This window comes from Zootermopsis nevadensis, unplaced genomic scaffold (assembly GCF_977971745.1).
Source record: "Zootermopsis nevadensis isolate Lab colony 2312 unplaced genomic scaffold, Znev_1.0 Znev_ptg000030l, whole genome shotgun sequence".
In the NCBI taxonomy this organism is placed as follows: domain Eukaryota; kingdom Metazoa; phylum Arthropoda; class Insecta; order Blattodea; family Termopsidae; genus Zootermopsis; species Zootermopsis nevadensis.
Window position 1 is genome coordinate 10,310,319 of NW_028259162.1, and position 26,440 is coordinate 10,336,758.

Genomic DNA, 26,440 nt, shown 5'->3' on the forward strand with positions numbered 1-26,440 from the left:
TTGTTGTGCCGTGTAGTGTGGTAGAAGTTTACCGATGACGGAGGCAGCAAGGACCACTGAAACGTCGGTAAACTTCTACCAGACTACAGGGCACAACCCAGAAAAAACAGCCGCGTATTCTCAAATCCTGTGTTTATAATGCATATTTACATAATTAAAGGATAAGTTTCTGATATTATTTTTTGAGATATAGTTATGAAACCAACAAAATATTGAATAAAAATTTACTTGGATATTATCCATCGTCTAGTAAATATAAAACGTAAAACGACGTTTCGGAGATGGGACTCTATCTCCGTCTTCAGGTTCCAAGTAAATTTTTATTCAATTGACTCTTTACCATCGTCAAGAAGTTTTAGATTTGACAACAAAATATTTATCGAATCTTCTGTCTACATTTACACTTTTGTGGGAAATTTTGCGTACTATAGTTTTGTTCGTTTGTCATCATGTCATCTGTGATATGCTAGCCGTGTACTATGTTACATAGAAAGGTGTTTAGTATGAACTTGTAACATTTTAAGTTGAATCGGACTCAGTTGTCGAAGAACTGCTTTGTATAAATTGATGTAATTACGTAAATAAATTACCAATTTAACACATATTGACATGGCTGCTCTAGGAAGGAAATTGTTTAAGCAAGGAATCGAGCAGCTCAAAAGCAAAGAGTTTCGCGATTATTTAATGAGGTTAGTTCATAATAAAATAAACAGAAATTAATTACCCTGGCCCATGGTTATAGTTTTTACCACATCTATGTGCTATGTGATAAAAAAACTAATTTCTTATTATGTTTGTTTCAGCACCCACTTTTGGGGTCCTGTTGCAAACTGGGGAATTCCTATAGCAGCAATAGCAGATACTCAGAAGAGTCCTCAATTTATCAGTGGAAAAATGACATGTGGTAAGTACAAGTAAAGTTGTTCTACTGAAAATAAATCGTACATTATTCATAACTGTCCCATCACATTTGTGCTTCATTAATGAGGCAGTTCAAGCTATGAAGTTTTAAATTACATTTATTTTTTGGACATTGTGAACAGCTGTTATCAAATTTCAGTTTACTACAAGATTTTTTACAAGTAATTGTCACAATCTGTCTCACATTGAAAATGTTTATATTCTTTTTGTGCATTCAAGGGTAGACACTTCATTGTATTCCAGGTTGCAGTTAATCTGAGATTTTAATTTTTACTTTGTTATGCATGAATAATTAGCCTATCGCAAGGTGAAATTTGCAACATATATGAAAATATACAGCTACCTGCTATTGACATTTCTGTGGATTCTTGCATTTGAATTGACCAGAATTGTACTATTTTGGAAATGCAGAATTCTCATGTATATTGACTTACAAACAAATCTCTTTTCTCAGCTCTTTGCCTGTATTCCCTCATGTTCATGAGATTTGCAATAAGGGTCCAACCTCGAAATATGTTGCTGTTTGCATGCCACTTCACAAATGAATGTGCTCAACTAGTTCAGCTTGGTCGCTTTGGTAACTATCATTATCTAGGAGGAGCCAAGAAACAAGAGAAGGAAGTGCACCAAAGTCAACATTAATGGTTTCTTCTTTGTATAGTAATGAATCAAATATTTTAGTTCTTACCTTTCAACTGGAAATTGGGTAACTGATTGTTCATATAGATATAATTATGTTGTAATTTTTAATTGTACCTGAATTGCTGGATATTTTAAAAAATTTAAGTTTTCTCCGTAATATTTATAAAAGAGAGCAAAGTTTTTAAAATGGTGGCAACATTATATTTGGTTGTATGTTCTTTATATTTAAACTGATGTTTGGGCAGGCCTCAACCTAAAGTGGTTTTAAACCATTTCACTTAAGAATCTCTGGTATATGGAGACTTACTTCCAGGGCCTAAACCAGTATTTAGGTAACTGTGCTGCCAAGTCTAGGCATAAAATCAGAATGGCAAGACTTCAAGAAAGTAATACTGAAAACAGAAATGTAAACACACCTTTGTGCATAATAAACTTTCACTGCCACTATTTTACTAATACTATAAATGTAAATGGCATTGTAGGAAGGCCATAGACCTACTCTATGAAGTGTACATAAATATTATGAACAGTCTTCAATTTAGTTGGGTAACAGATTTTGTAGAATGTCCAAACTTTGGCTAAGGTTATCGGATTACTAACAAATTGTAACCCTTGCATAATTTTACTCTTAGTGATTAAAAGTCATTAGTGTTGTAGTTTTAAAATAAGGGCAATACTCTCCTGTTGTGCCCATAAGTCACTGATTATCAGCTTGCCAGACCTTGTTTGGATTTTTTAATGCTATATGTCAGTACCATAAATCATAATTGTCAGTTTTCAACTTCCCTTAAAGGTTTAGAATTGCATATTTTTAATTAATGGTCTTGAATTTTTAGCTTTGAAATTTGGCATCACTTGCTTCAGGTAATAGTAAGTCTTGTTAGTGTAATACACAATGGAAACAGAAGTATAACAAAAATGAAAGGCTATATGAGTGTGTTAGTATTGTTAATATTGAAACTTTTATCTTTTATGTGCTGTGTATGGCTTTTATGTTTATTTGTATGAAAACTGTTAAATTTTGTTCAAATTGTATCTGCACTGGTAATATCTTTGTCATATATACTTATGCAGGTTTGTACATGTATTTAATTCTGTTTTATTGTTAGGGGCTGACAGAGTTTAACTTGAATTGCATGTATCAACATGATACACTGACTGAAGTTTGTAACATAAGAAATACATATTCATCCAGTTAAAGTTTATTTAGTACAGAAATAGAAAAGACATGTTCATGAAACTTGTTTTTTTGAATAGACTGTAAGACCATAAATTATGTTATAGTTTTTTGTTGCTGGTTGTATACTTTTTTCAAGAATACATTACACATGTTATTGACGTGTTGACATACTCTTCAGTTTGAGGAGATTATTTAATGCTATAATTACAAACACAGCATATTACATTCTGTCATAGGCCATGATGCTACCTGGGGCTGGCAAATGTAGTGTGGACCCTCACTATCCATCATTAATCAGTACTTTAAAAGTGGAATGGATAAAGAAATTGTAGATATGGAGTAACAGGCATGGCTGCTTCCTTATAATCTTTCCTGGTTCACCATCCTTAATCATCATATTTGACCTTGCATAACCTCACAATTACTAGAATACCATTGACTTGATTGATAGTGTTATTTACATGTAGAACTGATGGTGAAATGATGCATGTAATTTTTGAGTACATTCTTCACAGAGTGCTATTGTGGGGGCAGGGAATATTGCTCACCTTCAGGCCTCAGCAGAAAGATTCTGTACAAGTGTTACATGTGACAGAAATTATAATCCTTCATCTGCAACACTGCAAACTGTAGTACAATTTTTCAGTTTGTGAAGATTGTGTTTAATAACTTGAAATTATACAGTCATACCTTATCAGTTTTAAGTGATTTGTTTAATATCAATCTAAATGTTTGTGATAAGAGTAAGTTATTAAACCTGCACATATTCCGAACGTTTTCAGTCACCTCACTTCTTAACAAATTCAAAAGCCAGGATCTGCTTCAACAGTCAGGAGAGTCAGACTTACTGTTCTTTGATAGAGCTCATCTCTGTCCCATATCACATGTACAGAGTTTGGCTGAAAATAGGTTTATACCTCAGCTGAAAACTTCTACAAATGACTTTTTTTAACTGGTCATATATTTGGCCTCTAAACACTTGTTATCCAAGGAGACTAGACATTGTGTTATGCCATAATCGGAAATGTTTTATTTTCACTAAATCATCTACATTTGCATCAAAATAAAAAGTAGAAAAATCTTTCTATTAAAAAATCCACTAGCAGTTATAGTTGATTGTATAACACAAATATTTAGAGAAGGCTGATGAGTTTTGGCTGCGCAGAAAACTTGGGTGGTGTATGCAGCAGTTTGCTGACAGCTTAATGTCTAGTGCTCAGAGTTTAACATGGTAATATGAGCATAAAATGTGAAATTTTGTTCCAAACCAATGCAAATTATCAAGAGTCTAATGTACTAAATACTTTTAAATATATTGGTTACACAGTAAATTACAAATGTCCATGCTACATTTTCACCACTTTGTTAGAATTTTTATGGACTGTGTAACATTCACAGGGAGTAGATATAGTAATACTCGATAAGTATTCTTAGTAACTCATTTCTAAGTCTAAATTCAATAACATATACATAAAAACGAACTGACATAAACAACACATCAGTAGTTCAAAATTAAGAAAATTACAACATACATAACTATGAGAAGTTTATAAACAATAATATCATATTAAGGTCATACAGAAATTAAGATATGATAATAAATGTCTACAATGTTTTGAGTACACAATATACAAATTACAACAGGCCTATTTTGTTTACTAAAGCATACACTTTAGTTAAACTTGAACAAACTTCAACTTCATCTGGTCTTCCAAAACTGTGCCCTACTTTTAGATGGTACCAATATGATTAGGTACTACAGTATATATGGTTACATTAATTCTGCAGATCAACATAACTATAATACTTACAGATGCTTTCATTTCAATCAAAGCAATCTACTATCTAAATACAAAATTAGCATAAAAAATTAAATGAACCAACATACTTTAGATATACACTGTGAATAAAAAAAATAAACATTGTAATTGTTATATAAAATCTAAACTCTCTAAATGTCTGCTATACAGTCACAATTCACCATCTTGGACGGATACAAGTAAACTCATTACACCTGTCTTTCAATGCACTTTTCATTAAAAATATTTTAAAATTATAAATTCATACTATACTTAAATAATGCTGTAATTACTACCAAATGTAAACTTATTTTTGTGCATCACATGAATAACCAAGAAAAATCTTAAAATTAATAAAGTGTCAGCAATTTTCTTTGTATAAAGTAACATTTTTAATGCATCAAGTTAACTACAATTACTGAATATTCACAGGCAAAATTTGTTCCCATATGAACATGAAAAATGAGGTTGTACACAATTATCATGGCTTATCAAATATGTGTTTCCATTACATAAACATAATGATTCAGTAGAAAGTGTTAACATGCGACACTTGGAGAATATTAAGGCATCCATACAATTCCCAATTTTACTGTGATTATATTTCTATTTTTACATGATAATTATATTTTAGATTAGAAGACAGCCATCTATGGACTCATCACAGTGTAAACAAAAACTCCTACCCAAGTTTTAGATTTTTTTAATGTGAGTATTTACTTCATCATGTTACATTGTGGTTCTTACTAAATCATAATATAGCTCTTTTTTGGAGTAGAAAATAAATGTTCCAAACTGGACCTTATTCTAATCTAAAACTTCTTAACGATGGTGAAGAGTCATTTGAATAAAAATTTCCTTGGATATTATCCATCGTCTAGTAAATATAAAACGTAAAACGACGTTTCGGAGATGGGACTCTATCTCCGTCTTCAGGTTCCTACACAGCTCTATCTAGTGGGCCCAACTGTGTAGGAACCTGAAGACGGAGATAGAGTCCCATCTCCGAAACGTCGTTTTACGTTTTATATTTACTAGACGATGGATAATATCCAGGGAATTTTTATTCAAATGGACCTTATTCTGCATATCCACGAAACTATATTGCTGAGGTTAACAAATCTAACACATGAATAAATTGCAATCTTGAATAAACAAATAATGACAGGAATATTTTTTGTCCGTAACATAAACAGCAATAATTAACTGCAAGATCTCCAAAATGAATAACCAACAATTTTTAAAATGTCTAGCTTTCAGAAAGCTAAACATTCAAACACCTGCTGTTAACATAATTCAATGTGAACTGTTCAACCCCCACAAAGCAAATTCTTTGCTTAAATGCAGAAAACACTACCAGTTTTCATGACACATAGTGTGTTAACACTGGCAAAGGTAACAAGCACACTCCTACCATTTTCATCAGAAGTGGGGAACAGCAATGTGATGTTTAAGATTAGAAATGAATTTTTTGGTCTTTGTGATAACTCAATTCACTCCACTGTAAATATTAGTCTATCACAAATCTAACTCATTTTTGAAAATATTATTTTCAAAGACAGTTAGTATACTGTATATATTCTATGGTGATGGTAATGAGCACTGCAAGAATAGTTTTCCTGGAAGATGAAGCATGACATATGTCACAATCTGTTCTGTCTATCACAAAATACAACACTTTGCTGCTATTCTTGCAGTCTCATTCATATACTAGACAACCCCCAATCACACTAATTAGGAAGACATGTAGTTAATTTTAAATAAAGTAATAAAATAAAACAACAGAAGCAATTCCATTATTTATGGTGGTTTAAACCATTTTCTGCAGTAAAGAGTCTTGAATTATCTTAAATGTAAATGTGTGAAGGGTGGCTCAATACACTGCCACAAATTACATTTCAAACATGGCCACCAAATTACCCCTCAAACTTGTCGGAATGTCATCCTGTTTCAGTCAGATTCTTTCCACAAAGATCCTGTAGCATCCCTGTTCACTTATTTTTGACAGGACCACAATAATTTATATTCCAATGTGTAAATTGCAAAATAAATCAGGAAAGGAGAATAAATTATCCATATATAGTTTGTATCTACCCTTTTGGTAGTGAACTTTAAAGGACTGGATAAGAAATCCATGAAAATCCTCAGTCTAGACAGATAGTGACACAGTCAAGATTTGAAAGAAGCATATTCCAAATACAAGATAGAAGTGTTACCATCTGAGCCGACTTTCTTGGTTTGATATCAGGTACACTTTTTTTGTGCTTTTTCAAACAGAATATGGAATGTTTGTTTAGTTTAATTGAATATTCTTCTTAAGTGCTACATAAATAGTTATCCCACACAGGGCCTCTGTCCACAAGGCAACAGTACACGTCTATTTAGACTGACATATGAAGCTATTCTCAAATGTACTACATCTTTGGCTTGAAATGAGGTTGTCAGTACCAAAATGGCACAAACCCAAAGTGAGTCTTTATTGGTTAGGCTACTTTTCATTTTTGATTCACAGCCATTCATATAACTGCTTGAATAATATATAAACTGTTTCTCAATGCAGATAATTCTAAGAATTGAAATAACAGGCTGTATTATTTAGTTAGCTATAAGATCCTTGACCACTTCTGTATTTATTAGAACTAAGAATCAACAGTTGGGAGCCTGTAACGACCAGTACATTTGACCAGCAACATACCTCAGGTTTCAAGCAATGGTACAGCTAGCTTCAAAGAATAAACAATTAAAATAACGGAATATTTGTAGAGAAACAATCATAGTTTCTTGACCTCGGCACTAGATGGGTGTGAGAGGTCAGCATCACGCCCCAGTCGCACCTTAACCCTGAGAAAGGACCCCGGTACCCATTGGAGAGGAGGCTGGGTGGGCCCCAGAACTGGTTTGGATGCAGAGGCTAGAGGAAAATTCCTCTGCTCCCATTGGGGATGAACCCTGGTCATCCAGTCAGTAGCCAGTCACTATTCTGACAGCTATAATGGCTCACAATGGATACAAATAAGTTTTACAATTGATCCGCGTTCAAAACTTTGTTGTCATATTAGTATTTGTCTCACTAACACACGAGTATTTTAAGTGGATTACATTAGAAAACGCATTGTATAAAATGTTACAGAAATATACTGTTATGTACTTGCACATTAATACATCATATTATGTGCCAGACAGAATTGTGACTGTCTTCCTATAATACCAATTGATGAAATGTCACTTATTCCAGAAAAGTATTCTACTCAAGACAGACATCTCCATTTGAACATTGTATACAAATATTTACTAAAATGTCTATGATTTATGTTAAAGTGTTTGTGCAAGTGTCAATGACATCACCCACTTGAAATGTCTCTGAAATGGGATGAGTCACACAGGTATGTGAAATTCAGCAACCACAAAATGCTGTCAGTTTACCTTTGTTAAAAGTGTTTTTTTTCTGGTCTTATATCTTTTAGATATTTACCGAAGCAGTAATTTGACAATTAAAAACACCATCAAGAGAACAACAAAGCTTCCATGGATACTGGAAGCCCCAGCCAGGCGGCAGCTGAACATATCATATCTAAAAAGAAAAGACTTGATTACTTGATACAGTAAAGACAAATTAAAGAAATCATTATGAAGTGATCATGCCAGAAAATGTGGTAAGTTAACTCACTATATAACCATATTCACATGGTATCATTTACTCCACTTAATGTAATGCATTTTTTTTAGAAATATTATCATATAATAATTTGAATTACTTGTAATTAATGATAGACTACTCTGAAACAGTCCATTAGTAGTATCTGAAGATGACAATTTAGATTAAAATGGGTCATAAAATTTTAGATTTTTATTTTCTTTGTGGTTTCTTGGTGTGTTACACAGTTCTATGCTTGAGGTGTATCTGTGTGTTTAAACAACCAAGGCACATAATAAATAAAACTCTACATGTTTTGACAGCATTTTTGTTTTGGTCCAGTACTTTCCCAGTCAACATAAAAGATAATTAAAAAGTATCATGACTGAGGAATGCTAGCAATTTATAGTAATCAGGAAACTTAACAAGTGAACCCAACAAATAACTGCACATATGGTGTTTTACCTTGTCAATAACATTTCAACCTGTACTTGTATTATCAAGATTCTTCCTCAGTGTATGAAAAATGACTGAAAAGTATAATTGAAAAAAATTTGTTTCCATAAACTGTATTTACTTACATATGTTCTGGTCTTATGACAATAAACTAATCAAATTCAAAATCATGCAGTATTATTTAATTATCTGTGTATCTGAAGAGAGACAACTTTTATCTGCCTGTCTAATGAGAATACAGTAATCATGTTCAAAATATCAATCTTGCAAGTTTGTCAATTCCTCTAGATGGTCACAGGGTGCAGTGAAATTTTCTGAGTATGAAGAAAACAGATGTGAGCTGGAGAGCTCAGTAGCATAATGCCTGACAACAGATTAGATGACTGGGGGTTCAACCTATGTTACTAAGTTTTTAGACTTATCTATCGTCTAGTATTCTTTAAAAAAATAAAAATTAAATTATATATATATATATATATGATAATTTGAAAACTTGATCAGGAACTGCACCTGTTCAGATCTTCAAGACTGTCCAATATACCATTTAGATAAGTCATAGCACCACTAAACAAAATCATGATTATCACTTAATTCTATTAACCCTCAGACGTGGTTTTACGTGTACACACGCGGGCATTTAAATTAAAGTTCTTGTGGATTTACGTATAAACACGCGAGCCTCAAAGCCTAATTTAAAACGCCCATAAGTATGGAATAAATAACGCCAGCGCGATGAGGTTTGTTCTCGCCTGTTGTGGAAATAAAGCTCTATGTGTATACATGTGGCAACAGGGTTACATTCCAATGACCTGCAAGGGAGAGTCTAAAAATAAACGCCTGACCTGGTAGTTTACAATGGCTTTCTCTTCGACAAGTCGACCCTTGACGGAGCTTGAAGAAATACAAGTTTTAAATGAAGTTTTAGAAGATGATAGTATAAGTGAATATAGTTCGGACGATGATAGTGTATTTGACATTGATTATACACAGTTTGTGACACCGGGAACTGTCGTGTTTAGCGATAGTGATTGTGATAATGGTAGACGTGGTCGACAGGACATCGTACATGCAGGTGTGGTTTCCAACAAGTTTTTGTGGGAAAATATAGACTCATTTCCTGCTTCACGAGAAGCATTTTGTAATGTATGTGGTCCCCAGTTCGACACTGCTGAACTAGATGTCGTGAGTTTATTCGAAAATATTTTCGATATAGCACTTGTGCAGCACATTGCTGATCAAACCAACAGATATGCTCAGCAACAAATATCAAAAAGTGCCAATCCTCTCACATTTCGCTCTAGGATTAGGAAGTGGCAAGATGTTACAGTGGACGAAATTTACGTTCTTTTGGCTCTATTTATGTTGATGGGCATTGTGCAAAAGCCTACACTTAGATCTTACTATTCAAAGAACCGGCTGTTGTACACTCCGTTTTTTTCTGAAACTAAACTTCTAATCGACTTGCTTCCACTGCTCACACATCTCATCTTATAAGGTAAGATTATAAAACCATCTTTTAAGAGGATTTCAGTGAAAAATTCATAATTATATCTCATATAGTTCAAAAGTTATGAAAAAAAGAGTATTTTACAGCAAAATTTAAACGGGCATTTAAAAAATACTACCGCAGGAACAGCACGACAGCAGTATATGCGGGGTATTTAAACTACCACGTCGACGGGTTAACTGTCACTATGTCAAGTGAGATAAAGTTTTCCATGTCAGATGTAAATGGTGTATGTTTAAGATTAATGAAAACTTTGTGCTGAGACTCTGAAATCAGAGTTAATGTATAAAAAATATCTTATTAAGTACCATAATAGTTTTACAGCAAGTATAATAAAAAATGTGACAAAATCTTCATAGAAATAAAAATAAATATTACCTTGTTGGATTATTTGCAACAATGTTACTGAATTCAGCTTCTACTAGTTGTCCATCAAAGTATGTAATAAGATCTTCAAATGGATATTCATAACCCTGCAGACATTCACATTTATAACCTCCAGTTTCAAAACCACGTCCAAGGATTGGAACACACTGAAACATAAATTGAAGTTTGGTCAGGTAAGCCTTGTAAGAGCTTAGACTAAAAATTACCATGCCATGGCCTGCCTTCAGTACTGATTTACCTCATTCATTTATTACATTTCTCTCGATTATAGAATTTCATTCTGAAAAAGAATTCAAGAAAATCAGTGAAAGAAATGAATAAATGGATTATCATCAGTATTAAACATAACTATTCTGGAGATATTAATGTATTTTATACCAACCATTATTTACATATATATTCACAATTAAATGGGATTTACTTAATCATATTTTGTTTGACTATTTAAATATGTGCACATAAAAATATTTATTATACTGTGACTGTTTCCAGTGTTTTTGTAATAAAATCACAAAAAAGCTAACCACTGAGCTCACATGAAAAGCAGTACACCACTCCCCTTTCATGTAATCTTTAGTCAAACATTTATGCATTTAAACAAATAAAGAATTAAGGGTAATGTGGTATTTTACATAATTTGTGACAGAGGTAGATAAGAAACCTCTACCTAAAAATTTACATTATTCTGGATAAAAAGGAAGGAAGACAATCATAATTTATTAAATCCTATGTATCTTTTTTGGGGGCACAAGATGAGTTCAGGTGACAAGGTGGAAGACTTTAAGTGTTGGAATATCTTTTACACAATTTTATCACTCATGTGTAACTGCATTATAAAGAAAGATACAACAGAAATTATGATGCTTACATATGATGTTTTCTTGTCACACTTATGTGTATCTTTGAAAGCATTTGGTACATAGAATTTATCAGGACACTGGTTAACATCCAACTCAAGTAATCTCATGGTAACAGCAACAATGCCCCTGTAACAAAAATGCAGGGCATCTATGAACATGCAATGTGAAAGTGAATGCAGTAAAATGTCATCTGCAGCAGACTGTGAAAAGTGGCCCTTAAAATTGAACTGAGTGAGAACATAATACCTGGCAATATAAACAAATTCACTCACACTAAATTTCTCTTCATTTTATAACAAATATTGGTTTTCATGTGGCAGAATCAACTACCATCATGGTCAGCAAACATTAGTTTTTGCAAGTAAAAGAAATAGTACATTTTTCTCTATCACTCATTGGATTATGTTCATTAATAATTGGTGTGGCCACCTATGTCAAAGTAACAAATATAAGAGTAACACTCAGATGTTACTTACTGAACAACCCTCACAGTAACAGAGCATATTTTATTCAACTTTAAAAACTAAAATTTTAAAACTGAATACAGTATGCACTTCCCCAGGATGACCATTATATTATTTTTGGCAGAGTACAGTCAGTTACAATTTATGAATATCTGTGTTCACATATCCAAATAATAAGTAACAAAGCTTGTGCTTTCTCAGCACCTAACATTGGTATTAAAATAAATAAAGAAAAAATACTTACTTGAATTCCAGTTTAACTTTTAAACTGTCCCAGCCAAAAAATGGAGATGCATATGTAATAACCCAGTGTTTGACTTTCCCATCGCAATCAAAGTAAGGAGCTGTCCAATGTCCATGATCCAAATTAGCAGCTCTAAAAACAAGTACAAGGAATTATAAATGTAAATCTGAATAGCTAAGCAGTATAAATTCATAAACATGAATGTTCCATGATATGTAAAATGTATCATAAGTGTGAATGGCATATTAATCTGTCTATGAAGGATCACTAGATATATTCAGCTTCTTCTTCTTACTCTTAGCATTTGTCCCGCTTTGGCGGGGCATATTCAGAGCTTTCATGAAATTTCAACAACTCAGCTATAGCAACAGATTATAAAATGTCAAACAGTGTACACTAAGTTTACTGATATACAAGACAGTAATTACAATGGCTGTTCTAAAAAATCTGATAAACACAGAATTCTGCTAATGTACATATCCATTCAGTTCTTAAACACTAAACTGCATTTCAGTACCTTACCTGTAGAAGTTAGGATAATGTTCATATTTTTTCAAAGATTCCCCAGTCTCATTAAAACGAATTTTTACTTTCATGTAGAATTTTTCAAGGGCATCAAAGTTTGTTGACCATCTTTGTTTCAGAAACTGGAACCATGGCTTATTGGTATATATTTCATCTGAAAATAAAATGTAATTAGAATATTTTATGCATATGTTCAACAACAAAGAAGTATGTTTCACAATTTTCTGATGCAAGTTCATAAACAGAAATGAAGGCCAGAAATTAATCACAGAGAAAAATGGATGCTTTTTTGACTGACCCACCTGATTAAAATGAAACAGATTAAGAAAGGAAATAATATTTACACTTGACTAGACTTTTACAGAAACAATTAACTACATCCTGTGCACACGTATGTAAAAAAAATTTTACTCACGTGTTTTGTTTAATCTTGCAAGGTCCTCAACTTTGAACTTTCTGGTATTAAGCTCCTTTTTGTATGCAAATGGGGCAAAGAAAGTTCTGTTTGTAAATTTGCTACGTTCCCAGAAAGTTCCAGCAGACCATATTTTTGTATCACCCATTACAAGTGCCAGTGTTTCTCCAATCATTTGATCTTCCGATAATGGCCTGTCAGCCACACGTTTGCCAGAATAAACTTCTTTTGGGTCCGAGATCTACAACAGCATCATCAAATTTTACATGCAGCTGATACACATACCACACAATGAATTAAATATTCACTACTTCTTTGTGTTTACTCACCTGAAGAAAAGCACTAATAAAGTTAGCAAGTCTGACTGCCATCTTTGCTTCATTAGTAAACTGTTCATCAGCTCCATAAGCAATATCCCCATGTAGGATCAAATCCTGTGGAGTATATCTGCAATATTAACAAAATGGTTTGAAGTAAGAGGATATGCATTCCTTCAGGTGTTTAAACATCACTAATGAAGTTTACAAGTCTGACTGCAATATTTTCTTCATTAGGAATATCCTGATATGAGATTAAATTAATCAGAGTACAGCTGCCATATTAACATGCTTTGCTGTAACTGCAAATCTGTTCCTTCATATGTTTACTACAATGTCAGTAAACAGGAACAACAGAACAAAGGAATGGAATGAAACAAATAATTAGGAGTTAAACTTTCTTTCTTGGCTGGAGAATTCAGTGATCAGGTTTCATGATCTGACTCGAAAAAGAGAATGATGCACATTGTATAATAAACTAGGTTGGCTTCAGAGCTAGACTGAATGCAGTGTCAAAGAGAAAAGTTCTTACTGACATCAAGAAATGAACAATGGTTGTCCAGTCTGTGCCTTAGTCGCTTTACTAAATGAAATAGTATCTTTACCTTATAAGACAAGTATAGTACATTACAAAAATGGCTAATAACTGCCAAATTTATATAAAATATGCTCTTATATGCAACTGAACTCTGTAGTAATGAATTAAACAAAATAGATCTCTCACTAAACCTGTTGGTGATATTTATCTTGAGAAGAACAATGACATTTACTGGAATTTATCATAGAAAATAAATTACTAACATCACGACAGCAAAAGTGGGGGACAGTGAAGAAAAATCTCTGGATATGGGATGTGTACTGTGGGTAAAAATTCCATTTTGCCACACTACGTTTGTTGGGATGAAAATACATTATAATAGGACACTGAATGACAGAAAATAAAAATTATGTCATACACTGTACATAACTAGCACAAAATATAAACGTATCTTCTTGGTCAATGTTCATTTTACATGCATGAACAAAGTGTCACAAATGACACAAATAATTAACTTTTTAATAAACTGTGAAAAAATACTCACTGTTTGCATGTTCTTTCATTCACACCAAGTATAAACTTAAGTGCTTGATCAATGTTCATTTTACTTGTGTGCAGAGAACGAGCACCCACAGAAAAATTACGATATTCATAGAACCTTTCCAAGTACATCTCTCTCACATGATGACTTGCAGTTTCCCACTGTACAGGCATTTTATGTACCCCTGCAAGACAAAATGTCATGTCCAACACAAGAGCAGCTGACCAAAACAAAACAAGTAGAAATCATGATATTCAGATGACCTCTCCAGTGCATCCCTTTACAATTTGTTTGTCTATTTATGAACATAAAAACCATACAACAGGACTGAAACGGAAAGTCTTACCACATCATTCAAAACCTGCAAATCTGTCAGGTCTGAGACAAAGACTTTGGTTTCAATAAAATAAACATATTGTATTTTATGCCCATCACATATGATTGCATATATCCAATATCTCTGCTACCACTAACTAAACCAAAGAGAATGATGCCTGAGACAGAAATATGTTCATAAACTGACAGGCTCCTGCTACAACATGAGGCTGACCAAGGGGGACCATTACCCCTGGTTCTGATACAGTGTTTATGCACCCAATGATCAACTGGGGTGTTATTACCTGATTGCACACAGACTTTAGTTAATATCAGTTAACCCATTTCTGTGTAATATTTTTTCATAGCTTTCCTAAATTAATGTAAGTTTAAGGTAAAAAATCTGAACTCAACATGAGAGTTAAATTAGGGTATGGCTGCTTCCTTCCATATCCTTTCTATTCATAATTCACATTCTCTCACTCAATAATACTTACAGCCAATCTTCTCACAGTCAAAATCATTGTAATACTGCTCTGCTGTTGCTCTTTCAACAATCTCTCCAAGAAATGGGCGCCGGACAATTGTTGGCAAACGGAAACCAGGCTTACAACGACACTGATACCCACCACGTCTAAATCCCCATCCATGGATGGGCTCACACTGAAAATAGAATATGCATAATAAATTATTACATTGACTTATTATTTCCACTAGAAAAAAAGGGGTACTTGAGCAACTACCACTGCTGTCCTACCTGCACCAACCACTTTTAGTCATTTGTTTCTTGACACGGCTGGTAATTCAAGCAGAAATGTAAATACACAAATCCTAGTTTATAAACCACTGTGTTCGGAGGGAAGAAGAAGAAAGAAAAGTAGAGATCCAAGTCAGATTACAGGCAAAACATTTATACAACCACTGCACAAACAGTCTCATGGTGGAAGTAGGGCTAAAAATAAATGTATATAAGATAAGAATACTTGTACTAGAAAAGATTCTGCACCTGCATAGAATTACAAAGTCTGATCACACTCATTTCAAGTACATACAAGCAACTTCAACTAGGTTACAAATGCTACACAAAATCTACTTCAAAACAATGTTTACCTCAGTTGTTTCTTTTTTACATCTAGCTGTATCAGCATAATGGTTTGGACCACTGTTGCCTTGCCCTTTAGGACACTGATTAATATCTATTCGATCAAAATCCATTTCCAATACTGCAACAGCAGTGTATCTGAAAAACAAAAGCAGACTTTTCTCTCAGAGGAACAAACTGATAAAATTGTTATACTAATTACAACGCAGCATGACTACATATCTAATTATTCTAGTAGTTGCACATAAATACGTACGTAGGATATTCAACGTGTCTAAAGCCTGTATGACGAGGATAGATGTCAGAAATAGGAACAACAGCTCCAACCAACCACTTATTGGCCCGGCCGCAGTCAAAATATGGTCGTGTCCACTTCACAGGACCAGGAAATTCATCAGCACCTGGTAAATGTGAAGCATTTAATAATGTTTATCAAAGGTAAATATGTAAATGTACTGCAAAAACATTAAGAATATGAAGATTTCTGTCTTCTGGGTTGTTGCGCTGTGTATTCTGAAACGTTGGTTAACATCGGCCAGACTACACAGCGCAACAACCCAGAAGACAGAAATCTTCATACTCACCGCTGTGAAAACCTCAAATCTTACATTAAGAATATGCTTTCCTCACCTGGAGGTCCATGGAAAGTAAAAGTTTCATTAGTATTGTTAGCATAACGGATCTCCACTTGGTATGTAGTTTTGGTATCATGTCTTCCTACTACGTTATCAGGTAACCATTTTTTGTACCTGTAAAATGGTTAAACGATTTGTAATACTGGCCACTGCAAATCCCATTCAGTAACATTTTGTTAATTCTTGTGTCTATCCACCAGAGTATCCAGAAGAGATAAATCCTTAATATAGCAGACAATTTTAAAAATTATACACCCAGCCTCCTGCCCAATGGGTAATAGGGTCCCTTCCCAGGGGGTAAAATGTGGCTGGGGCATAATGCTGACCATTCACCCCCATCTACTGCCAAGGTTATGAATTAGTAGGAGCTATACAGTCTCTCCCCCCTCAGCACCTACATGACATACAGCAAGACAACTTTACTTTTTTATAGGTTTCATTTGCAGTTATTGTAATGATGCTGTCAGTATGTTAGACTGTATGGCAGCGACATAGGTTGATTAATAAACAATGAATTGGAAAGGATATAGAACTGGCAGTGAATTACTTCAAGATACTACTCTGATATATGCCTGGGAAGGACTGATGTAAACCACAAAAAACCTGTCAGGATAGCTGGTCTCCACCCCAAGATTTAAACCTGGGACCTCCGAAAGATAGAGCAGGAGTGCTAACAACCTGCTGCAATGTTTGTAAGGTGATGAGTGCACAGCAGGATCTTGGGTAGGTCACAACCATGAAGGGTATCACCATAAACAAATATTTATATATTTAATGTCAAAAAAAGAGAGAGAGAGGAACCAGAACAGTCACCTAGGGCATATCTAAATGTGATGTGTGCTGTCTTACCATTCATTTATCCTATAAAACTCTGATGCATAGTCTGTACTAAGACTATCATTTCGAATTGCTCCCAGATCTCTTACAGTAAATGTATTTAATGTAGAGATTCGTTCAAGATGTATTGGATCATTAAAGTCATCAGCCCTGAAAGGAAATAAATTAATACATTGGATATTTGGACAGTAACAATAGTAATTAGAACTTACTTTAATGAAAGACTCTCAGGTTACAAGCCACTTGATCCAGTCAATGGGTATGAAATAATAGAAAATATCTGGAAGCAATGTTCTTATTATCCATACAGAATTTTGACAGGCATGAATTAAAATCATGGTCAATCAAACATTTTAGTTAGCTGTAATAAACACACTGACTGCAGACGCTGAAAACACTGGTTCCACAAATGAGTTTAGGACATCACATTTACATTTCATCTTTAAATAAAGCTCCTGATAACCATGTTTAAAATTATGTGCCAGAAGATACATTGATTTATAAGTATGTTTTGTAAATACCTACCTGAATGTTCTTGGTGCAAATCTAGGCATCGTCTTGTTAAAAAATCCTCGATAAGACGGTGTATAGGAAGAGTTGGGTGCAAAGTAAATTGCACTAGCATTTATGTACGGGTTTGCAGAAACATCAGCCACAGTTGAAAGAAAATAATACATCATTCCCGGATCATAGGTATCATTTATTGCTGGTCTAATAAAGCGTGCCTGTAATATATAACTCCAGAAAAACGATCGACTCATAGCCATATTATGTAGATGCAAAAGGGCCGTTCGGTTTGGAAATACAGGATTAATGTTGATTTCCTTTATGTCTGGTAAGTGAGACACTGCATCCTCCGGTAAATAGAGATCACTCAAGTGTTGAATTGGACAATTATCTGCATTAACTTTATCCATCCTTAATCGGACTTCGTCAAAAGCATCACGAGCTTGCCATTCATACTGCCCATACACGCCCATGCTCATTGCACACAAAGCACTGCAGATGTACAACAGAGAAGCCATGTCTTCCCAGTTTTCTACATGAAACGTGTACAAAATTAAGTACACGAATTTAACATCCCTGTCATCAAATTAATGAATCTTACAATTTGCACTCTACTGAACACCACCATCAACACAACTACCACGAACACAAGAACAAATACCTCCTAGCCACTGATTACTAAAGCTGCCAACATAGATTAATCAACGTACAGCACCTTGCTGTGCCAGCGGAGTGGGTGTTTAAGTATCGTTGGTGTGGTCTGTGTTAGCGAGTTTCACTACCATGAAATCTTAACAGGCATACTACCGAGATTACCATGTGACACAAGTATTACTATTAACGTGTACAAAGGAGAAAAATATTAATGGAAATTCTTCTGGTAGTACATTATATAAGTATATACTTATAAAGCATTTCAATACATCTTTTTAATTTAAACTTAGAGTATTATAAGTCCTGTGAGAAATACATATTATGTCATTTCCTTGTAATGCTTATTTATAATGACAGAAATCAAAGTATCCCGTACTTATATCCATCCGTTAGCACAGGTGGCAAGTGATCCGTGATGGATTTATGGTGGTGGCAGTTCGAATGCTCTTTCATTGCCTTGTACTGGCATTAGGTTTAAGACCTCCATGAACTATAGTTACTGCAACTTGCATGTAGTTGTCCTTATGACCCTTCTCTTCGTTGATCCCTACATAGATAATGCACGGGCTTGAATAGAGATTTTTTCTTGTTTGCAAAATGTCTGAGAACTGAAAATTATTCATGTGTAGAGAGATAGCCTCTACGCGCCATTTTTCAATTTTATTTCCCGCTCAAGGAATTTAATTCTGTTGCCACGCCCAGTTACCACCCAAATCGATTCTGACTTCAACATTTTTCAGATATATAATTATGAATACATCAATTACCAAAGTCCGATAGTTCGGACACCTTTCTACGTTGTTTTATTTCATTCAATTCCCTATGGGGGATTTGATTTTGTTATTTTTCTCAGTACATATATCTGGTTGACACACATATGCATAATACTAATATTAAACCGTTCAATTTAATTGAAACGAAGCATCTAAAATCATTCATGATACGCATCAGTAACGTATTTTTAATAACTAGAATGTATGTTCGAGGGGTAATGCTGGTTTTATAAACGTAACGCCATTTTTACAAACGTCCAATCATATTCGTTGATCTTCAAATGGGAACTACACGTTTCCTCACAGGAACGCTGGGTTTGAGAATTTCCTTGCGCGTCGTTCTGTCGGCCCCGTACAAACGCGATCACGTTGACGTTGTCTGCCGCCATTTCACACTTGGAGTACCCTGTGTACTAAATTTTAAAGGTAAATGTTCGGTTCTTTTGAGTAATATTTGGTGGTAAATAGCGGCTGTCGAGTGAAATAAATAACCCTGATTGGTTCAGGAGTTGTGTGAGTTGTAGTGTTACAATGTTTAAGTGGTTTTTAAAGATTAAATTGGAATTATTCCCGTAAGCATCTTACTGTATGCTTCTTTGCTTTGCCGGCCGGTGAGATAGTTGGAGAGTTGAGCATTGGTTTGTAACAGGAGCTTCAACGCAGGTGTTGGGGTTTGTGTTATTCGGTTTATAATATATTGGCCCATTAGTACACTTCATTATTATGTTGGAATATTTGGTTAGTTATACTGGCGTCATAATCGTAAGGTAGTGTATTATTAATGGAGGTCTTGGCGCGTTTGTGATGTTTACATTGCGCGATGGAAGATTGTTTTCTTTATGGTGATTCATTTCAGATATAATCAGAATGACCATTTGTATTGGTTTCTGTGTGAATTTTATGTTTTAAACGAGATAGTGTGTAGTTCGCTTACCTATTCATATGGTTGGTTACGGGGTTGTGTATTATAAGCCAAAGGTAACGAATCGGGTTTTGTATATAAGCGTTCTTAATTTTTTTGTGTGGGCACTACGCATTAAAAATTCGTGGAATTTCATTTCTAACAAATTCTGTGGGTATGCTGTTAGATTTAACTTATTATGTCAGTTTCCTTGGTGTGGGTGCTTGTCTGGTCCAGTCTGCAACTTTTAATTGGTTTTTGTGGGTTATGATATGAAGTTCCCTGTGCAATGATGTTGGGTCTGTGGTTGTAATTAAGCCTCAAATCAGTTCGAAAGAGGTGAGCTGTGTTTTACATTCCCTGCATTAATTGCACGTGCTGCGTACAATTATAAGAATGTTAAATTTCATGATATAAAGAAGGGCAGTGTGGTGACTTGTTATGCTGAAGAGTGTTGAATTTATAAAAGGATCTTGTCTCATCTTCGATGCTAAAATTAATTAAATTAAAACCTGAAAAAACTGGACTGCTAGCACCTTATTAGAATATTAAATGGTTTGAGCTGGGGGTAAACGCTGTTGTGTTAATTTTCTGAAGTGTGGGCCCTTTCAATTTGCTTCTTATAGTCAGTACTAATGGTAGTGCTTCAATTGTGCTGTGAGAGTTTTCCAGCATATATCACACAAATGTTAAGTCTTGTTGTATTCGTAATGTTGTTCAGATGCTTGGTGCAGGGACACCAAAATTATTTTGAGTTTGAGAATGAGTTATCGTAGATGTTTTTAAGTGTTGTACTCTACCCTTTTGTTGAGGGAGATCTAAAATTTATTGTATAGGTATCCTAACTGGCAGATTGCGGTATATTTGAAGGTACAGTGAAATACACGTTACTTGAATTTTGTTTTCCCAACATGGTAAACACATTTTTAAATGTATTGGGGTGGTGTTACATTTTAGTGTTGAGCCCACTAACGTTTATTATAATTTTTCCATTTGTAACAACAAATGTTCTGAATTAACAAGACACTACATAACAGAATTCCAGTGATACAGTATTGCAGATGAAATCATGACAGCAGAATGCTTGTTATAGTAGATCATCCGTTTTCTGTCTTTGCAATTCATTTTAATTATTACGAGTTCAAACATTAAGTTTTATTTACTATTGAAACTTCTATTGGTATTTCACCTTCGTAGGTAGATGAGTGCCTTGAGTGAGGGTGGGAAAAGGATTTCAGACAAAGGCAGTGTTTCCTTCAGAGATACTCATACAGATACAGCACCAAATTTTCACAGTTAATCCAGTTTTTGAGACCCTAGTGAAGAATTTGCCATTACCTCTGTTTGGAATTGGTTCTGACCCTGGTGTCGGGAATAAAAAACTGGAGAGAGTGGTTCACAACTAGATGGTGAAAGTAGGATTTGAGGTTTTCATGGTGAGTCCAAAGATGGCTGTCTCCATCACCAGGGCGATGAGTGATTCATCTTGGGTAATGGAGGCAGCAAGAAGCTCTGAAATGTTGGCAAACTTCTATCAGGCTACATGGTGCCACCACCAAGAAGACAGCTGTCTTTAAATGCTGAAAAATTTCTGCTGTCTAGGAGGCATATCCCTCCAGCATGCAGTGAGATAAATGGTCATTTTATGTTTGTGTTTCTTCATATTTTTTCAGTTTGAATGGCTATGGGAACAGTCTGTGCATATAAGTACCTCTTTTCATGTTTATTGTATTTATTTTGGAATAGTGCCCATAATTTCATGGTATGATGATGGATATCTTGTTCCTGTCTGTTTCAGTACAAATACTTAACCTAGTCTGTAAACAGGAGGTATGAAAGCAAGCTGGTGATCAGAGGGCGTGCGACACATGATCAAGATAAGCAAATTCAAGGTGGTGTGGGGTATGAAATGCCTTGTCTCATACTCAACTCTGCACTGCATTTAATTTGTCAGTCTTGACTGTGTGACTCTCCTTCCCAATTTTCTGCTTTTTTTTGTACCTGCTGTTGAGGGAGTAAGGTTTCTGTTTGGTACAAAAGGAACAGCCGCCACGGTGGTCTAGCGGTCAGAACACTAGCCTTGTAATCCTGGGGTCCTGGGTTCAGTTCCCGGTGGTGCTCAGATTTATAACCTATGTTGGGCAAGGCCGTGGTCTAGGCATCACAGTTTTCCTCCGGGGGCTTCCCCGGTTTCTCCGTGGCATCCAAACAATTACTCCACTCACTCACTCACACAGAAGGCAATGGCAAACCACTTCTGATCATCTGCCAAGAATGTATATATGTATGAGCAGGTCCCTGACAACCTGAAGAGGATGGAAGGATCCTGTTCATAATATATGGACCTGTCGTCAGACAGAACACTAATAATAAAAAAACAAAAGGAACAGTGACTGTACATTGTCCATTATAACCTGAAATTTTATATGCTGTTTTGAAGTACACAAGTCATTGAAATCTGAATAAAGAACATAAAAAGCATGAACACAAAATATCCCAACATTTACGTAATGTAGGGCCATGAAGATGAATGTATAATCATGTAGGATGTCCCTTATTAACTTCATTTTAAAGAAGTGCAAAATGTGAAAGTGTTGTAACATGCCTGAATAGATGAATTAGTTATGTTGGTACCATCTTACACATTTGCTTGTCACACCTGTCATTTTGCCAAATTATTGTGTTACAAAGGGGAAGACAACCTGTAGATGGGTGGGTTCAGTACTGCAGTGCACCTGCATTCGGAAGAGTGGCATTCTTTTAAACTATGTTTGTTGTATGGGAACATGGGGCCGATATATATGTTGGTGAAAATCTGCTTTGTTGAAAGAATGGCCCAAAAATATATTGTAATGTTCTGAATTTGAGTATGTTTGATTTTTATATTACATTTTGACTAATAGAACAGTTATTGCTGTGTTGTTTATTTGTTTATATTTTTTGCCCAGCTATGTCTCTGAATGCATGCTATGTAAAGAGCTTCAGTATTTTTATTGCTCATATATATGCCTACATGTGTTCTTATATCAGTAAATTCCTTTGTATTTGTTAAAATTTCACAAATGTTACATGAATGTTTCCTTAATCTTCAAGTTCTAAATAATGTTATTACCTGGCTTGTAGGCAAGCAATTTCACATCTGAAGCATGGTTTGTATTGTAGGCATTTGTACATCTTGAGTTTTGTCTACAGTGCCATTACAGATTCGTTCTTTTAATGTTTCTGCTTAACATAGGAATATAACAACCAAGCCTGTCCATCTTTCCTTATGTAATTATTTTCTTCTGTGTGACATTGTTCTTTATGCTTTGTATATGGGTAGCTAAAATTGTACATGCAGTTATAATATATTAATCAGGACTTCTGGCATGAAGTATTAATGTTCTCATGGATAATTTTTAGTCATTTGATGTTACAAAGGAAATCCTTGGTTTTAGTATATGCAAACTGAATCTGCTTAAGGTACACATTATTTGTTGGGTCTGTGGCTGTGAATTGATGGTAAATTGGCATTTATAACCTTATATATAGTGGTAGATATATTCCAGAAAATGGTTGGGTGCTAGCATTAGTGGCAAAATGGTGTGATTTTGGTGTAAATAAGAGAAATATTGGCTTTTTAAGTGGTTTTTATGTTCTAAAGTGAATGAAGGCATACATTTTGGAACTCTTGGTGCAACATTGGGATGAGGGTATTGGAACAATTTTAACAGTGGGAATGGGTCATTGTTGTCTTACAAGTGACCTTGGGTACAGCTGATCATACTGGAGCTGCTGTTATCAATGAAACAATCTGCTATTACCACCTGTGTTGTGTCAATCTATATTTTGCTCCTGCAATGTATGGGATAGGCTGTATTTTATTATGCTTCATAGCAAGGTTGCATATTAGGTGGTATAGTATGTTTTTGTATGATATTTTGCTATAGTGTTAATTTCTCATGCTTGTTACATTGGTTTAGTAATTCACCAAGTCTTCCCTGCTTTGGTGTTTTTGAATATTTTGTGATAATGTTGCTGGAGACAATATGTTTGAATTATCTATTATGCAATATGCAGGAAGTGGAGTTGAGATGTTATTATGTGTCTTTGAAATTTTTATGGACAGTGTCTCAGTATATGCCTGCAGTGTGAATGTTTTACATTAATTTTAAGAGTTGTAATGTCTGATTGATGTTTTGGGAGTCGAAGTGTGTTTCTCGTTTTGGAATATTGGTTAACAAGCCAACATTTTGTTCTTAGCTATGGCAGAAGGAAACGGAGAAGTTTCGATGGAAGAAAAGCCAAGTGCGAAACAAGAGTTGCAAGAAGCCAAAGTAGATAGGACAGAAGACTATGCAAAACTTGTGGAGTATGGTCTGGATGAAAAGGTAGCAGGGAAGCTTGATGAAATATACAAGACAGGTATATTTTCTGTGTCCTAAGGTTATATGTTACCTTACTGACTTGGCAGGCATTACTTGAATGCCACTTTCCCATATCCACATTTTTGGAATATTTTAGAATTTATGTTTTCAAGAATGCATGTTACTTACTTCTGGAAATGTTTAAGGTGAAATAAATGAATTAAATAATAAGGGTTGCATTCAATGTCCAAATTCAATCAATACATATTCAATTTTATTGCTTTTTGGTGGTAAACATGCTTTCCATGTGTTTTGCCTGTGATATCTGGGTTATTGTTCGAGTAACATGGGCATAACTGATTTTGGAGCATACCATTGCAGCCCGCATAACGATTGTGGCAACGGAGGAACATTCGCATAATACTTAACTTGAGGTTGGGTGACCATAGTGGGACTGTGTGATGTAAATGACTGGCAATGAAGATATGCTAAGTATGAGGCAAGATTGCATTCAGATGGGATGTGTGCTGCATCACCCATGGGAACCACATTGAAAACTTCGATCAAAATCTTGAATGTTGAGGAACTGTTGTGGAGCAGTTCATTTTGACAGTTTTGAATAAAAAGTTATAGATGAAAGTTGTTTGTGGTCCCATTGTATTGAAATTGTAGATTGTGAGATTTATTTTGCCCTGCCCCAGTATTCCTCCATTACAAGCATATCATTGTGGGCATTTTGTTAATTTATGCTAAAGACTGATTTTTGGTTAAAACAAAGAATTCGAGTTCAAAATGGAGATCTTATCCATTATTTAAGGGTTCTTAGATTACAAATACTGACATTATTATATGACTGATTTATGTAATGTGGTTGGAATGCTGCTTTGAGGCCACTACACCTATAATTTTATACTTCTGCTCAAGATATATAATTGTCCCTTGGGAAGGATAGGATCTCACCAGTCAGCTATTTTGAATTGGCTTCAGTTGTGTAGGCAGTTTCAGTCAAGTGAGGCAAAGGTGGTTTAATTTGTTTCATGAATATTGATAATGGAATTGTCACCATGTAAATTGCAGTTTTTATTGGTATTTATATGTTATAGGCAAACTTGCACATGCTGATCTGGATGAGCGTGCTCTGGATGCTCTAAAGGAGTTCCCTGTTGATGGAGCATTGAATGTCCTCACACAATTCTTGGACTCTAACTTGGAGCACGTTTCTAACAAATCTGCATATCTTTGTGGAGTCATGAAGACCTATCGCCAAAAAAGTAGGGCCGGTCAAGGTTCAGGTTCTGGTACTGTAGCGAAGGCCCCTGATGAGGATAAAATAAAGGTGATTTGTTACGTAAATTTAATATTAAGTACGTAATATGCTGTTGTGTATGAGATTGTTCTGAGTCTGTTAAAGCGTCATGGTTAGTGACAATGATGTTATATGTGTTTTAAATTCTAGTGAACTTCATTTCTCTTAAAACTACATAAAAATTGTTTAACATGCACTCTTGATTGCTGTGGTGTGACCTAGTTTGGTGTTTTGAATGTTTCATCTTGTAAATCATTTAATCAATTCTGATAAATTTTGGATACCTATTCCCCTTAATTCCTGATTCTGAATCAGTCGTGTTGTATTTGTTGTGATTACGTTAATTGTAGTGTAGTTTTACTATTGTAATTTTTTTCATGCAGCAGTGTTGATGGCTTGGTACAGCAATCCCCAACAACTAGTCTTTGATTTTGTGCAGCCACCGATTTTATTTGTATATGTGGAAAAAATGTATAGCTTCCATTTTAAGAATTCTGTATTTACAAGGCTTGATACAAAAGTTTGGTAAATAACATCACATGACACATCCTCCAGTGATCCCAAAAGACTTCCAGAAACATTCCCAGTAGTGACAGAAGCACTAGAACAAGTGTCTTAATGACAAATAGGTATT

General features: G+C 34.7%; 3 protein-coding genes across 20 annotated transcripts in view; 2 read left to right on the plus strand and 1 right to left on the minus strand.

The window, feature by feature from the left end:
• The first annotated feature begins 270 nt into the window (after positions 1-270).
• Positions 271-2,920, plus strand: Mpc1 (mitochondrial pyruvate carrier). The gene is made up of 3 exons (XM_022058636.2): positions 271-689; positions 804-904; positions 1,376-2,920. The coding sequence occupies exons 1-3, from the start codon at positions 610-612 to the stop codon at positions 1,561-1,563; spliced, it is 369 nt and encodes a 122-aa protein (XP_021914328.1). The 5' UTR covers positions 271-609; the 3' UTR covers positions 1,564-2,920.
• LOC110827184 (uncharacterized) lies at positions 2,750-18,562 on the minus strand. Its single transcript, XM_022058581.2, has 14 exons — positions 17,845-18,562; positions 17,332-17,469; positions 16,478-16,596; positions 16,104-16,248; positions 15,856-15,985; positions 15,243-15,408; positions 14,434-14,614; positions 13,364-13,481; positions 13,035-13,275; positions 12,617-12,773; positions 12,095-12,226; positions 11,395-11,512; positions 10,518-10,672; positions 2,750-8,113 (listed from the first exon to the last, which is right to left on the minus strand). The coding sequence occupies exons 1-14, from the start codon at positions 18,342-18,344 to the stop codon at positions 8,011-8,013; spliced, it is 2,403 nt and encodes an 800-aa protein (XP_021914273.1). The 5' UTR covers positions 18,345-18,562; the 3' UTR covers positions 2,750-8,010.
• A 35-nt stretch (positions 18,563-18,597) lies between these two features.
• Positions 18,598-26,440, plus strand: part of Syp (synaptotagmin binding cytoplasmic RNA interacting protein) — a 31,242-nt gene continuing 23,399 nt past the window's right edge. For 16 of the 18 annotated variants that reach the window (XM_087358955.1, XM_087358957.1, XM_087358958.1 and 13 more), the window contains exons 1-3: positions 19,564-19,679; positions 24,397-24,558; positions 25,604-25,836. In XM_087358955.1, the coding sequence (XP_087215081.1) occupies positions 24,399-24,558; positions 25,604-25,836 (393 nt within the window). In that variant the 5' untranslated portion in view covers positions 19,564-19,679; positions 24,397-24,398. Of the gene's footprint in view, positions 18,707-19,563; positions 19,680-19,904; positions 19,925-24,396; positions 24,559-25,603; positions 25,837-26,440 lie in introns of those variants that run through there. The other 2 variants (XM_087358962.1, XM_087358963.1) reach the window with 2 other exon arrangements.

What these genes read in the sequence shown, in the direction of transcription:
- Mpc1 (XM_022058636.2), top strand. Translation starts at nt 610, where the DNA reads ATGGCTGCTCTAGGAAGGAAATTGTTTAAGCAAGGAATCGAGCAGCTC. An exon ending in TTTCGCGATTATTTAATGAG is followed by an intron (nt 690 to 803) that starts GTTAGTTCATAA and finishes TGTTTGTTTCAG; the next exon opens with CACCCACTTTTGGGGTCCTG. An exon ending in CAGTGGAAAAATGACATGTG is followed by an intron (nt 905 to 1,375) that starts GTAAGTACAAGT and finishes CTCTTTTCTCAG; the next exon opens with CTCTTTGCCTGTATTCCCTC.
- LOC110827184 (XM_022058581.2), bottom strand. Translation starts at nt 18,344, where the DNA reads ATGGCTTCTCTGTTGTACATCTGCAGTGCTTTGTGTGCAATGAGCATG. An exon ending in AGACACGTTGAATATCCTAC is followed by an intron (nt 15,986 to 16,103) that starts GTACGTATTTAT and finishes TTTGTTTTTCAG; the next exon opens with ATACACTGCTGTTGCAGTAT. An exon ending in GTAAAAAAGAAACAACTGAG is followed by an intron (nt 15,409 to 15,855) that starts GTAAACATTGTT and finishes TTCTATTTTCAG; the next exon opens with TGTGAGCCCATCCATGGATG.